At 35.7% G+C, this 16,387-nt stretch overlaps 2 protein-coding genes across 13 annotated transcripts in view; both read right to left on the reverse strand.

Annotated features, from left to right (window-relative positions):
- Positions 1–16,387, reverse strand: part of LOC131673140 (dopamine receptor 2-like) — a 923,047-nt gene that overhangs the window by 740,837 nt on the left and 165,823 nt on the right. For 8 of the 12 annotated variants that reach the window (XM_058950929.1, XM_058950976.1, XM_058950986.1 and 5 more), the window contains exon 2: positions 15,161–15,520. The exons of the other annotated variants lie outside the window; for them this stretch is intronic. The gene's annotated coding sequence lies outside the window, so the exon portion shown is untranslated. The remainder of the gene's footprint in view (positions 1–15,160; positions 15,521–16,387) is intronic. 12 annotated transcript variants of the gene reach the window in all.
- LOC131673547 (uncharacterized) lies at positions 8,459–10,219 on the reverse strand. Its single transcript, XM_058951613.1, has one exon. The coding sequence runs from the start codon at positions 10,217–10,219 to the stop codon at positions 8,459–8,461; it is 1,761 nt and encodes a 586-aa protein (XP_058807596.1).

A 16,387-nucleotide genomic window follows, 5' to 3' on the forward strand; every position in this document is an offset into this window, starting at 1 on the left:
TCGGATTGCCGGGACCATTGGTCCTCTGCAACTAGCTCCCGGAGCGGTCTCCCGTCCTCTAAGAGGGCGCGCGGTACTACAATCCTAAGAGATTTCCCCTCAAGTGAATCCCGGATTTTGACTTTTCTGGGCTCGAGTTGAGCTCTTGGGGTGTGGTAGACTCCGCGTTGAATGTTTGGACGTTTACAGGCCACACCTCACCACGTGTTGTCATGGTCCGTATTGTTTCTTTTGTTTGGTCGGTTTGCCTATTGCCCTGGGGGCAAGCGTTTTGTGTTTTGTTTACTGTTTCTTTACAGAGACAGCGTTTTCAGCCCCACCGCGTGAAGGTACACACATCCGCACTTGTGATTGCAAGTCTTCGTTCAAATGTTACGTCTCGTGCATAAACTACGAATAGCAAATGCGCGAAACGTACCAATATAGTACTAGTGGCTGATTGAGGCTCACAAGTAATGAATAATATACGATGTATGAATAAGAATGAATGTGTTTATTTATTTTGTTGTACTTACAGTTTCTAGAGTACTTTCAGTATCGTAGATCTTGGTATTTGGATAGGTTCAATAATGAATTTGCACGTTCTCACTTTTAATGGATCGCGTATTTATTGAGATCAAATAATATAGTTTGACAGATAATAATTGAATAGTTAGCCAAATTGTCGAACAGGCTTGCACGCGACTGTAGTGTCGATATGTAGAGTTTATTCGTCAATTGTCGAACTGACGTGTACGGAGTAACGATAATTGCTGCTCACCTTTCGGGTGGTTTATCTTATATACATAAATTTGTGCTCAATAAATCGCTGATGTTTCTGTGTGGTTGAGTAATTTTCCTTTTGAGTTCATTGTGTGTTGTGTAATGCTGAGTATGGTCTTTGTGTTTTGCTGCCGTATCGTTTTCTGGTGGACGTGTATATAGTTTTGATTTTACGAAATTCGGGATTGCACTTTTAAAGAATGTAAATGAGTAAAGATACGTCTTGAGACGTAACACCTCGGGGCATAAGATATTGCAATTAATATGTATTGATTGCAATGGTTGGTTTTCGGTGGAAAAGATTATTTCATTATGTGCATTTCCGAGTTTCGGAAGTGTTGGAATTTGATTGCGTCGGTGGCATCATTTTTCTGCAAGGTGTACAAATTATTTGGTATATAAAGGCTGCGTCGTTTCAATAGTTTACAAAGTGTTCTCTGCGCTTGTGACGAAAATACAGAATTCAACATGTATGGTTTCTCGAGAAAACGCCATTTGATGGTTTGCGTAAGTATTTTACAATTTGATTTCTTATTCATTGTTATTATCATTATATTTCTTTATTCTAGTTTGCGGATTGGCAGTATTCCCGTGCGGTAAAGAAAGCCAGACGGGAGGGCTTGCCTTTACCGGTCGCACCTAAGCCCGGGACCCGAAAATATGTGAGAATAGATGTAAGTATTTTACAATGTATGTTTGTATATTGGTATATTGATATGTCTAATTTGTTTCCTATTTGTTTGTTAGTTTCAGAGATGGCAGTTAGTGCGTACTCTGAGGCATTGCGATCGAGTGACGCAGACGGCCTTCTTCTTGGGGGAGTATGGTCCAGATGAAGATACTTGGAATCTGCGCGAACTATTTTTTTATGACTTGTTAGTGTATTGTAATGGTTTTCGTCGAGTATGCGTGGAGGTTTTTAGTGAGTTTTACAATGTAATCATAGGTCCAAGTGTAGATCATCGATACAATTGTAATTGTATATAAGTGTAATTGTATTTGTAAACATAATTGTAATTTTGTAAAAATATATTTTTCTTTTGTTTTTAGATAAGGAATTTGTTTTTAATTTAGATTCCTAAAGCGAACATCTCGCTTCCCTCCCCGCTTAGATTGTAGCAACATTTGAGGAGTGTCATGTTTGTATTAGTTTAATTCTAGTGAAAACAAATGTTTATGTGTAGTTGAAAGAGCGGTTTGATTGTTGAAGGTAAAAGGTGGTCTGTTTGGTAGAGGAGGTGGTGTTATGTATCTAGGCGTTGAGATAGGTATTGTGGGGATAATCTTGATTTCTTGCAGTTCTATGTGTTTTTCTTTGTCGTTGTCTGTTCTGTTTTTGCTGGGTTTCTCGAGTTTGATGAGGAGGTGTGTAATAGAGCTGAAGATGGCTCCGAGTAGGTGGAGCGACCAGCCGTAGATTGCGTGTAGTGCATATCCTTTAATTATTGTATCTATTATTAATTTCATTGTGTTTATTAAGATCAATGTCATAATTATAACTGAAGAGATTGATCCGCAAGTGATCATTTTGTTTATGATCATATTCCAGGTGCTGACTGCAATGTTTTTTATGGTATTTTCTGAGAAGATGCTCCCGCTCGTTGTCACGTCTCCCGTTATTTCTATTGCTATGTCATTGAGTATTGATGTTCTCTCCACAGGGAACATTATTTGTTGTTGTAGTTCGTCTAGTTCGTCTTGAGAGTATACTCCACTTGTTGCTAATGAATTTATTGATTTGAAGTTCCATCCTATTTTTGTGTTAGGTCTGAGTGTGTTTGGTGCTGCGCATGGTTGAGGTTTGGGTGTGAGTCTTACCCATTCTTCTTCGAGTTTGTAGTATGTTGGGACGAGTGCGTTACAGTTTATCTGTTCCCCTTTCTTTTTGAGGATGTGTGTTTTTGATGTCAGGAACCATGTTTCGTTTCCAGAGGTTACTGGGAGTTCGTTGTAACATTCTTCTAATTTAATTATTTTTACAGTCTTTGGTACACATTTTATTAAGTGTACTGCTTCTCCTGCAACTCTTGCGATGTATCCTGGTTTTTTCATGATGTCTTATGCAAATTCGTCAGGGGAGAGGGTGGCAATGGATAGGGCATTTTGTATTACCTTTCTTTCGACTTCGCATCTTTCTGTTATTAAATTCAAGTATAGTTTGTTCAATTGACTCCTTAAATGTTTTTCTACGTATACAAATTTTGAATTGACATATGTAAATAGGTCTAGGTTTACGGTGCTTCTTGTGCTTACTAAATCATTTTCTAGTTGGTATGCGTTTATGTAATTGTCTTTTTCTACGATGAATAGTTTCGGGTGTTCCGTTCTTACAAGTTCTCTGTTGCAGCGTTGTATTTTGTTTCTGGCACTTAGAGCAAATGTTATTTCACTATGATTTAATGCGTAGATTATTTCGTGGTCGTAGTCACTAGAATACTTCGTTGCTATGCCTTTAAATAGTATATCAAATTCATTTTTGAAGCATTCTTCTTCTGGTAAAATATCCCAGAAGGTATAGCCTGCTTCCATGTCTATACATGTTTTGTCAGAGAACTTGCATACGGTCCCTGTGTTTAGTCTTAATCTATCGTTATCTAAGTTTACTTTAGCTCTACTTTGTATTAATGTTATTTTGATAAAGCCATGAACAAATACCTTATTCCATGATCCGAAGCTATCAGCGTAGGCTGCTCCATAGCAGGAGTTTCCTTCTGCGCTACCCGCGAAATCGATACTTTTTGAAGTAGTTGCGTTTATTTTTAGATTAACAATTTTATGAATATTGTCATATACGAAAGTTCCCGTTTCATGGATAAATTTACATTGTTCATGACTTATTTCGTAAATGTACTCCTGTTCTCCAGTTGGTGTGGATATTAAGTGCCCGAATATTCCACATGTGGAGACAGTTCTATGTATCTTTATTTTACATTGTAGTACGGAAATTTCGCGGAATTCCGCGGTTTGTATTAATTCTATATATACATTTGATTTATTTACGGGAGTGTTGTGGAAGTCGCATTCTCCCGTGTCTACTAAGGAGTACGTCGTGATGTTTGGCGATGTTGTCCCGCAGTCGTATCCGATGATGGCTGATGTTGTTTTGATAATTGTAATTATTATTAAGAATTGTTGATACATATTGAAATGGTCCTAGAACATAAATTATTGTTAGAGTTTTTTCTTGTGCATAATTAATTTATTTGCATGGACTGTATTTGCTTTTCCACCTTTATTTATGATAACATTATTTTTGTCTGTAACCTTTAAGATTTCAAATGGGCCCAGGTTTTGGTTCTTTTCAAGTTTGCCTGGTTTAGGTTCTTTTATGAGCCAGACCTGGTCTCCAACTTTGAAATCTGTTGGGTTTATGAAGCGATCATAATATTTTTTTGATCTTTCTTTAGTCGTTATTAGGTTTTTTCTTGCAAAATTTGCAATATCTTTCATATTTGTGATTAACTGTGACAGGTAATTATTGAAAGTGGGTAATTGTTCTGAAGCTTTTAAAGCTTCGCTTGAAGGTAATCGTGGTGGATAAGCAAAAACTAGTTCATGTGGTGTGAATCTGTGGGCGCTGTGTACGCTTGTGTTATAATGGAATTGTGCTAGTTCTAGTAATTCGTCCCAATCAATTTTTTTGGTTGAAAATTTTTTTAAATATTCGCACAATAGGTGATGGGCTCTTTCTAATGAACCGTTTGATTGTGGCGAAAAGGCTGTTGTTTCTATTTTCGTGAATTTAAATCTGCGCGCTATGCATTTCAAGAGTTTGCTTGTAAAGTTTGCCCCTCTGTCTGTGAGCACGATTTTTGGTGAACTGAAAACGCATTTAAATTTTTTAATGAACGCGTCTGCGATTGATTCGGCAGTTTGATCGGGTAGAGTTATTACTATTAGAAATTTTGATAATAAATCTTGAATGGAGAGGATGTATTTATTTTGATTTTTGGTAATATTTAATGGGCCTACTATATCCATAGCGATTTTGTCGAAAGTTTTAAACGGTGTTTCCGTTATAACCATTGGTTGTCTTGTCTTTACTCTTTTTAATTTATTTCTTTGGCAGTCTTCACAATTTTTTATTCTTTGTTCTATGTCTGTTTTTAAATTTTCCCAATAATACTTGAGTTTGATACGATTTAATGTTCTATTTACTCCTGCGTGTCCTCCTAAGGCGGATGAGTGGTTGAGATTGAATATTCTATCTCGGTCTTCGATTTTGATATATTCTATATAGTTTAAGCAAATAACTATGTTAATTCCTGAGTTTTGAAAGGTTTTTGTGATTATTTCTTCTATTTCTTGCCAATGGATATTGTTTATCTGTAGGTCTTTTGAAATGCTGAATCTATTTTCTTTTTGTTGTGTCATAATTTCTTTCAGTGTTCCTAGAATGTGGGTGATATTTTGTTTTATTGTTATTGCTGATTGGCCTGAGTCTATGCATAGAATGAATAATTTTTTTGAATTTATTTTTATAATTTCGATTTCATTTGTGCGAAGGTCTTTATTGATATTGATTTTCTTTGATTTTATAAATTGTTCCATTTTTTTGTCTAATATTTGTCGTGATTGATTTACAAATATTGCAACGTTGTCGTTCCGTGATTCTATGGATTTTTTTGTGAAGACTACATGTTTCTGTATTTCTAGGTCTGCCTTGCTTGTCGTGATTTCTGGTGGGTAATCTTGAATGTTTACTATTGTTTTTTCCTTTGGGCTTGTTTTTTGTTTTCTTTTTTTCTTGATTGTTCTTTTTATTGTTGTATTATTATTTTGTATGTCTGTTGTTTGTGTTTTTCCTGTTTCTTTAGCTTTTTGTGCTCTGGTTACGACTGTTACCATGGTATTTTCTACGGGATTTCTTGATAGTGCGTCTGCGTTTGTGTTTATCTTTCCAGGTTTGTAGATGATATCATAATCGTAATCCAGTAAGTTGAGTCTCCATTTTTGTACTCTGGAGTTATTGTCGGCAGATTTGAAAGATAGCAGTGGTTTGTGGTCACTTACTATTTATTTCCATATATGTAATTTCTGAATGTTTTCACAGCGAATACAATTCCTAATGCTTCGCGTTCATAGGTGTGGTACTTCTTTTCTGCTGGTTTTAGCACTCGTGATGCAAATGCAATTGGTTTATCCTCGCCTATTTTGCCTTGTGAGAGTACACACCCTAATGCGAAATTTGATGCGTCTGTTGTTATTATGAAGGGTTTTGTCATGTCTGGATATTGCAGTATTGGTGCGAAGCATAGAGCTTTCTTTAAGTTTTCGAATGATTTTTGTCTCTCTGTATTCCAGACAAATTCTATGTCTTTTTGTAATAGCTGTATTAATGGTTTGGCTATATCTGAAAAGTTGTCTATAAAGCGTCTGTAATAGCTAGTAAGTCCCAAGAATTCTCTAATATTTTTAACTGGTTTAGGGATAGGAAATTTCTGTATTGCTTCGATTTTCTTTGGGTCAGTTTTTACGCCTTCTTCATTTATGATATGTCCTAGAAATTCTACTTCTTTTTGAAAGAATTTGCATTTGCTGGTTTCTAATTTGAGTCCTGCTTCTCTTAGCTTTTGTGCTATGAGGTTCAATCTTGCGTTGTGTTCTTCTACTGTATTTGCCACAATGATTACGTCGTCAATGTATACATAGCAGAAGCCTTTTTCTCTTAAGTCTCCGAGTACTGTTGTTAGTGCTCTTTGAAAAATTCTTGGCGAATTGATTAGTCCAAAAGGTAGCACTTTAAATTCGAAGCGTCCCAAACCAGGTATGCTGAAGGCAGTTTTGTGAATGTCTGATTCTTTCATTTTTATTTGATGGAATCCAGAAACCATGTCAATAGTTGTAAAAAATTTGTTTTTTCCTATACAATCAAAAATTTCCAATATGTTAGGTATCAGGTAAGGGTCTGGTATAGTTTTAGCGTTCAATTTTCTGTAATCTATTACTAATCTCCATTTTTTTTTTTCCTTCTTTGGTGAGTCCTTTTTTTGGAACGACCCATACTGGTGCATTAAAGGCGCTTGTCGAAGGTCTAACTAATTTGTTTGCGATTAGTTTTTTTGTTTCGTCTAATGCCACTTGTTTCAGTGTGTAGGCCAAAGGAAATTGTTTGATATATACTGGCTTTTCATCTGTTAAGTTGATCTCGTGTTCTTCGATATTGCACATGCCGAGTTCATCTCCTTCTAACCAGCATATGTCTTCGAATGATATGATCAAGTTCTCTATTGCTCGTTTTTTATTGTGGGTTAAGTGATCTAGCTTTACTGTCTCCATCAGTCGGTTTCGTCTTTCTTTCGTGTCTTGATTTTCTGGGGCTTTTTCTTGTGTGATTTCCCTTTGTATTTCTTTTTGTGTATCAATAGTTTCATTACCTGATAATTCTGTTTCTTGTATATGTATATTTTGTTTTGTATTGTTCTCTATTTTTATTTTTTGTTCTAATATCGAACAAAAGGTATAATAGTTGTCCATGATGTATTCTTCTTCTGTTTGCTCTTTTTTATTTTCGAGAGCTTCGTTTATATTTTCCATGAATTTTGCTAAGTTTTCTTGATACGTTTGTTCGTCGCCTTCCTCTTGTGCTTGCTCTGTTTTTTCTTTTTCTTGCGTGTTTATTTCATTTACTGTCGTTAATATTTTTTCGAGATCTTGATATAATGATATGTCTTCATCTTTTGATGTAGTGTCATATTTTTCTGTAATTTCTTCTGTATTGTTGGCTTCTTGGTTCGAAGTATCAATCGATTGTTCTTGTAGTGTAGTAATTGTGGTAGTTGTGTGTTTATCTTTTGTAGATTTTACAAGTATTGTTTCTCCATTGATTTCTAGGTATCCTTCATCTAGTCTCACCTTGTAGTCTAAGAAAATGTTTATTCCTAGAATTCCATCGTATGGAATAGAGAAAGTGTCCGGGGCTACATGGAAATCAAAGTATGTGTTTTGTATTGGTATCTTCGTAGATCCTAGGGTTTTGATAGACTTGTCGGTAATTCCGGAGATCAATATCTGTTCATTGCTATTTATGTCTCGTTTTGAAATACTGTTATTTTGTATAATGTTTAGTTGGGCTCCGCTATCGATCAACAATTTGAGTTTTTTGTGTGAATATGGATCGTCGACTTCAATATATTCCAGTAAATTTTCCATTTTCAATACGTATGTTTTTGCTTCTATATTGACTGTATTTTTGGTTTGTTGTGTGTTTGTATTTTTTTGTTGTGGGAGCGCTTTTTCGTTGTGTTCCCTTTCTAGGCGTTCCCTCCAGAAAGGGCCTCGAAGTTTCCCGCTCTTCCTTTATTTCTAAAGCAATTTTGTGTTGTATGACCGGTTATTTTACATTTTTCGCAGAATTCGCTGGCTTGTTTTTGTCGTGATAAAATTATTCTGCATTCATCAATTATGTGGCCGTGTTTCTTGCAAAATTCGCATATTTTTTGTTGATTTGTTGGTGTGTTGTTCATTAATGCGCTTAGTTTTCTACACTCGTTTATATTATGTCCTGGACTTTTGCAGTAGGCACAGCCTTTCCTTTGGAATCCATTATGATTTGAATTATATGATAAGTGTTGGGTTTGTTGAACTTGCTGCGATTGCGTTTTTAGGAGTGGGCAATACTTAGCTATGTGGCCTGTCTCTTCGCAATACTGGCACTTAAATTTCTGTTTGGCTTTGAATTCTGTGAACATGATTTTTATTGGTCACAGGTGTCTTGTTCGTGACCTACTTCTTTACAGGTAGCACATATTTTGTATAGGGATTTTTTTATTTCTCCTGCTTTACAATCTTTTACAAGGTGGCCCATATTATTGCATTTTCTGCATATTACTTCCGGGCATTGTTGCACTGTATGTCCAATCTTCTCACAATTTTCACATTTCTTTTGTTTTAAAGTTTGGTCATTCTTACAATTTATTGGGTTGTGTCCTGTTTCGTTGCATTTCCAGCATGCTTCGTAGTTACTGATGTGTGCGCATTGATCTACTTCATGTCCCATTTCTTGACAATATTGGCAGTGTATATTTTGCCTTTTGTTTAAACGACAGGCACTTATTGAATGGCTTGGTTGGCTACAGAATTTGCATATTAGATTAATTTTCTTTGGCACTCTCTTGCAACTATTCGAGAAATGATCTGTTCCTTTACAATACACGCAGGCTGCCGTGCGACAGAATAGAGCTTCATGTGAAAATTCTCTGCATATTTGACATATGAGAATTTTTGTTTCCTGAAATTCTTCTTTATTGTTCGAATATGTATAGTTTCTATTTGGTTTTGTTGTGTATTTTCTTTTTTCTATGTCGCTTTCGATGTCTATTGCCCTTGTCGACATTTCTTGTACTGTGGTTCCTGGGCCTATTTCATATCTAATTTCTGCTTTTAATCCTTTTCTATAGCTTTTAGCTGCTTCTTTATCTAGTGTAGCTTCGAATTGTGTCCGTTCTATTGCTGTAGTGTCTTCCCATTTATTTAGTTCTTTTATTCTCAATACTAATTGTCGTAATCTGTTAGTATAGTGTACGATTGATTCATCTTCTTCTTGTGATATCTGCCGAACTTTTGCATATAATGCGTGTATGTCTTCTTTGATGGGATATAGAGTTCTGATTACATTGATTAAGTCTGTTATATTTTCCACTTTGCTTCCTCTTATGGCTTCTTTTACTTCACCTTTAATTTTTATTTTTAATAGTTTTGTAAGATTTCTCTCATCGATATCGTCTATAATATCCTTTACTTCTTTTAACGTGGAGATGTATTCCATAGGTGATATGTTTTTGCCATCGAACTCTGCGACGAAAGCTGCTACGTCTTTCAATTGTAATTTCATTGGTTTTTCTTGGTTATTCATATTTGTAGGTATTTTATTAATTGATGGCGTAGAATTTTCTCTAATGATTTTTGTTTTTTGCTTTGTGGTAGACGGGTCTTCGATGAGTGTGTCGATGTTTACTAATGCTAGAAAATCGCTTTTCCGTGGGTTTTCCTTCTGTAGGTTATTTTCAAAATTTTTTTGAAGTATGATTTCTTGTTTATCTTTTTCGGGAAATGTTTTTCCTTCCTCTTGACTTTGTAGTTCAAGATTTGAAAATATATCTTTTGAACTTCCTAAGATCAGGCTTTGTTCGTTGTAAATTCCTCCAAAGTCTGAGTATCGTTGATTTCTATCAAGGTCTATTGTGGTATTTATTGTTGAAAAGTTGTTTTCTTGTAAAACTGAATCTTGTTCTTCTGTTTGAGTTGCTGATGAATCTTCGGTTCTTGAAATTTCTGCTTGTGTTTCCTTAGTTTTCTTTGTAGGTGAGTATTGTATCTTGCTGCTCCTTCTGAATGCGTTTTTTTCTAACTCTTTGTGTAGGAGGCTTTTCAGTTGGGGATTGCTGCGCGTTTGGGATCGCGTAAGCTTCGAGTCGTTTGAAGTTATTCTGCTAGTTGGGGTAATTTTTTTACTCATTTGGGCATTTTATTCGAGAAAAGAAAAGGAAAAGTAAATGTATTGAATTTAGATTGTATTGAAAATTATAAGAAAGTTCGAAAGAAAATAATGTGGACTAAAAAACTAAAAATTGATAGTTAAAATTAGTTCTGTTATTAGGAGGGAGTCACGAAAAATGATTCGTATATTGTTTGATTTATAATATTATGGCATTCATATAATTATATAAGCATGCATATATATATATATATATATATATATATATGTAACAAATTCGTATATGAGTAAGTAAGGAATTGTTGTTTTGACCTACTTTTTCTCTACTCTTTCCTTATTTCAATTCGAGTTCCAAAAAAAAAAAAAATTTTGCTGAGTTGTAGATTCTACCAGGTCATTTATTCGCGATGATCAAGTTACTACACTGTTTTCGCTTATGAAATGACACAATTTGATATTATGTGTTTTCAGTTCAAGAGAAGACGATTGAAATGTAATTTGTTTGTAAGAAAAATTCTTTCAAAATTAGAAATTATTAATTTGTTGTTAATTAATGCCTTGAAGATTATATTGAAAAGTTTGAATTGATAAGATAAAGTAATTTATTCTGATTTTGCACTTTGAATTGAAAGAATAGAATGATTTTTCCAATTTTGTACCGGAACCAATTGTTACGTCTCGTGCATAAACTACGAATAGCAAATGTGCGAAACGTACCAATATAGTACTAGTGGCTGATTGAGGCTCACAAGTAATGAATAATATACGATGTATGAATAAGAATGAATGTGTTTATTTATTTTGTTGCACTTACAGTTTCTAGAGTACTTTCAGTATCGTAGATCTTGGTATTTGGATAGGTTCAATAATGAATTTGCACGTTCTCACTTTTAATGGATCGCGTATTTATTGAGATCAAATAATATAGTTTGACAGATAATAATTGAATAGTTAGCCAAATTGTTGAACAGGCTTGCACGCGACTGTAGTGTCGATACGTAGAGTTTATTCGTCAATTGTCGAACTGGCGTGTACGGAGTAACGATAATTGCTGCTCACCTTTCGGATGGTTCATCTTATATACATAAATTTGTGCTCAATAAATCGCTGATGTTTCTGTGTGGTTGAGTAATTTTCCTTTTGAGTTCATTGTGTGTTGTGTAATGCTGAGTATGGTCTTTGTGTTTTGCTGCCGTATCGTTTTCTGGTGGACGTGTATATAGTTTTGATTTTACGAAATTCGGGATTGCACTTTTAAAGAATGTAAATGAGTAAAGATACGTCTTGAGACGTAACAAAATACACATTGCATTCACTTCGGGTCGACTAGCATTAGTTACTTGTCGAGGGCAATCGGTGACGCATTTTGTACTTCAGCATTTGTATATGCCCGTACACAAAAGAGAGAAGTTTTCGACATCCTCTTCTAAAACAACGAGTTGTTTGTTTGAGGAGTCTCCGTTCTCTGTTGAGGAAGACTATTACTGTCCACCACTTTGACAAAAGATTTTTGCACAAAGTGACCTGGCCAGCCGCGAGGCTGGCCATATGGTGCACTATGTGCATCATCTATGTTTTTGCTAAGCGGATTATAATCGAACTTCCTGAGAGCGTCGTGATTGCAACCGCCTTTATAGACTACAGTTGACTACTAGCTTTGGCTACAGACGATCTTAAAGGACTGTGCTCTTTCTTGCAACGGACTGACATTTAAAGTCAGGCGGTAGCGCTGTTCACAGCGGCATCAGTGCTGTTAGATATGGAAGGGACAGCTAGAAATGTGGGGAGGCGATTGTAGCGACACTGAACTAGTGTACGCAACGCTGTAACCTATGGAATGGGTAGCTTATACTGAAAAGTGGGGAGGTGACTGCAACTAACTAAATAGAGTGTATATTAAATTCCAAAATTCTTAAATTTTCATTTCTAGGCTAGCTATTGTATTGTTCGAATATATCTACGAGTAAAAGTGTTTAAAATGAATACAGAAGGTAATATAGATAATTTAAGCATAATTTACACTTATCGTAAAAATCGGAGTTAAAAGTTATAAACTAATGAATATAGTTAATACAATAGCGAAGTAATAGAATAAAAATAAATGATATATTATATGTAACTTATACGTTAATTGCTCGTCGCCAATAATTTGTATACATTTGAAATAACTTTCATTCTTGCCGGACCTCTTGCATGATTATAATGAATCGAAATTTGTCCTAATTTAAATGTTATTCCATACTTTTCCAATGAGAAAAATGAATCTAATAGATTTAAATATCTTGTAGTATTTCAAGATTTATTCATAAAATATGTAGAATTCGAGCCTTTGGTATCGACTACAAATAAAACACTCGCACAAGCTGTAGAAATACTTATTCTATTTAAATAGGAAATACTGAGATACTTGGTCACGGATAGTGGAAAGAATTTATGTGGAATGTGTTTGTTACTACGCTAGACGCGAATAAAATCGAACATATGCTCTACCTGCCATACCATCAATAGACGAATTTCGCTAAACGAACGATTAAAATGCTTAACATAATGATGATAATTTCTGTAGACCAATACCACGGAAATTAAGATAAATATTTACACGAATTTAGGCAGGTTATGAACACAACGATACAAGCAAGTACGAAAGTCTTACTACCGTCCCTGAATTTCGGCCGCGAATCGCAACACGTGAAAAAACTAACGGGAAATAAAGGCGTGGACGCCAATTGTCTGCTTGTCTATAAAAGACTGGAGCAATCCTATAGAGAAATTACATTATACGATTTAGTGATTGAACACGTCAAGGAGACGCAGAACTGTCAAAAGAATTAGTATGAGAAGAAATAGCGAGACAAGGAAATTTCGGTGGGTGATTTGGTGCTGAGGCATGTGCATACGTTGTCGAGAATAAGCGCGAATAGAAATGCGAAATTAAACCCAAGATTTTCGGAACTTATAGATTTTGCAAATAGTCTCACCGGAGATATACATGTTAACTACCGACAATAAGAAGCAAGTGCAAGTGGCACATGTATTTGAGTTTAAAAGGTACATGCCTCCATGAAATGCGGTTTATTGCAATTGCTTATACGATAGCGTGACGAAATTGCGATGGTTGAGCGCCAGGCATGCAAACTCGTAGTTTGGACGCTGACGCGAAATGCAACTCCAGATGACGTGTGTGATAGCTAAATGTATAAGCCCTGTTAATTAGACATTATTAGACATTAATATTAAAAATAATTCTTTGTTTTTCTTCTGTTTGTATACAATCTTAATGTTATGGCAAGTCGTATGTATGGAAGTGGTGATGGGTAACCTAGGAGTGTCTGCGACTTTCGTGGCTTAGTGGGGGACTGTAACAGGATTACAGCGAGTTCGCTAGCCCTGTGCGTGGCGATCTCCTTGTGAGAATGTGGTGATCAAGTATAACTCTGTTAGCAGAGTTTACATGCATGTCATTGCAGGGCTGGAATAGGGAGAGTTGCGGTTAACGAGTTAACGCCACGAAAGAAGAAAACGAGAGCGAAAAGAACGAGAGAGAGAGAAAGAGAGAGAGAGAGAGAAAGAGAGAGAGAGAGAGAAAGAGAGAGAGAGAGAGCATCGGCGGAGAATTTCAGCTGATAAGAAGTGGGAAAAAAGTGACACGTATGACAACAAGTAGAGTCCGCTGGGAAAAAGAAAAGAAATGAGGAGTTAGGCAAGAGCTAAGAGAAAGAAAGTCGCTTAATCACTTGAGCTACAAAGAAAGTGAAGAGAAAGAATTAAAAAATCAGCTCAAGGAACATTGGCACATTACGAGTATCACCGCAGCGAATCGAACTTCCTGGCTTGTGTTCGGTGTTTTAATTGGATTTGAGTACAGTCCATCAGTGGCCAACAACAGCTACTGTAATTTTATGGTCCCGCAGATTTCAGCGAGGGACAGCCAATTCCATATTGATGGTGATCATCTCTAGGAAGCCTTTACCGGCTGGACTACGATTCCGTCGTCGTCGCCTTTCCTCTTGTGAGCCGCCACATCCTGATGGATCAGCTTCAAGTTCTGTTCTCCTTCTCGCACTTAGCGTATTATTCTCTGTAATTAGCGTTGAGCAAACTCGCTCTCGTCTCCATTACGCTGAACGGAAGTTCGAACGAACGCACTGACTTGCGATCGTTTGTAAAATTATTATTAAGAACGAACTATGTTCATAAACGGTGTAAGCTTACGATCATCATTTTGTACTGGAAATGGGTCATTCTTTTTCCTCTTAAACCTCTACACATAGCTATATTAAGTTTAGTTCCCTGTTATAGTCAACGCCAGGTTTCTTAACCAGGTTAATTAATTAGCAGAGGTTGACTCGCGGCGCGTGGCAGTCAACACTCTTGCAGTTAGTAGAAAGTGCTGAGTCCAAAAAAATAGGACGTAGGCGTTAATAAACATGTGTGTCACAGATAGTTAGAATATTACCTGTAGTAATATTCTATTTTTCTATCATTTGGATAATTGTTAGTATACTAATGAAATATAGATTCAAGTAAATAGTATTTGTAAAATTTCTTCCTCTCTTTTTACATAAAACGTTTATAACGAGATTTTGACTCAACGTCGTAGCCCATTAATGTAAAATTCGAAGGTTAAATGAGAAATGGTTTCGACCCACAGAGAAATAAATGCAAGCGAGCCGGTCTTATTCAGCAGCTTACCTCTTCTACAATACTCCTATTCTTGCGGGCGGCTGATGCGTTGCGCCGTTTAATGCCAAGATCGTGACGTGCAAAGATTAGGTCGTATCACCGCGAGAGTGATGTAATAGGTGAAGGTGAAGTAAATAAATAATGCGTAGTCAAGGCAAATGCGGTTTTTATAAGAAAATAAGCGAGGGCAATCTGAGTGGCAGTAAAGTAGATAGTTAGCCGACAGATATCGCATAGGCTAAAGAATGAGAGAGAGATAAGTATACGGCCGGTACTTACATTTACACCGCCCTGGTGGTAGCAAGTTTCGCTGCAGGCGCCGTACGGTATGCTTTCTTAGAGTGATAGGAGCGAGCGGAAAAATACCAGCACGCGTGGTATAGCACACAACATACGATACGCTCTAAATTCGTCGCTGAAAGATACGCTGAAACTTTCAGGTTTCGTAATCGGAAGAGTCGCCTTGTCAGAAAAGAAACGCACGTCCACATGTGACAGAAATTAATAAAAGTTGCACGTCCCTTTCCTAGGCTTGTCAAGAAGAGAATCATCACAAGCATGCCCATACGTGACTACATGGTCAAGATCACGTGACCCTCTCTCCTGTCGGCTCCCTTACCTATCTTGCGGACCAGCTATCTGGAAGAAACATAATATGATAAAAATAGTTACGTGTTAAAACGGGAGAGAGAAATAACTAGTAGTAATCTCACGTGCTATATATTTCTGATAAGAATATTAATCAACCGCTTTCATCGTAATGTGTATAAAGCATTTAGTATCGAAGTTTTCATTCGTTCAATGATTTAATATATCGTTCAGTTGTGCTTATTGAAAAATGGAAATTTTAAATAAGTGTTTTCGAATTCTAGAAGAAGTTAAACATGTATATAACTAATAGATAATAAAAAGATGTCAAAAACATTGCGTTTTATCTTGGTAAACTTTGAAGAACAATTTTGAGATACTTCATGAGTCACAAAATTAATTACTTCTTAGAACTATTGGAAAAATAGAATGTATTAACTTACCACTAAATAATTATAAAGTTTACCGTCATCGTTTGAGCGACACTATAAAGAGATCGTGCACAGTAGATAGGTTAGATAGCGTTTTTAAAAAGCGCTTGAGAACTAGTGCTATTGCTAAGATTTAACACATTGATATTGATTCATTCATAAAAAATGCATTTATTTTATTTATAAGATATATGAGGAATGCTTTGAACAATATAGTTTTAGAAGTATTTAATCGATGAAGATGGAGTACAATAAAAATTCTCTGAAACAAAAAATTTTACAACTAAAAAAATATAATTGTACCTTCCAAATCGTTTTCAGGAGTTGTTGCAACAATATTATGTAGTTTCATTATTTCATTTATTTTAACTATGAGCGAAAAAGTGTTATGAAGTAAACTAGGTGGGTCTAAGAGAAATCGTGGTTCATCTAGTATAGAATATAAAATTACAGAAGAGAATCATTATATTAAGAAAATAAACGACTC

This window comes from Phymastichus coffea, unplaced genomic scaffold (assembly GCF_024137745.1).
Source record: "Phymastichus coffea isolate CEN01 unplaced genomic scaffold, Cenicafe_Pcof_1.1 PCOF00013, whole genome shotgun sequence".
Classification (NCBI taxonomy): domain Eukaryota; kingdom Metazoa; phylum Arthropoda; class Insecta; order Hymenoptera; family Eulophidae; genus Phymastichus; species Phymastichus coffea.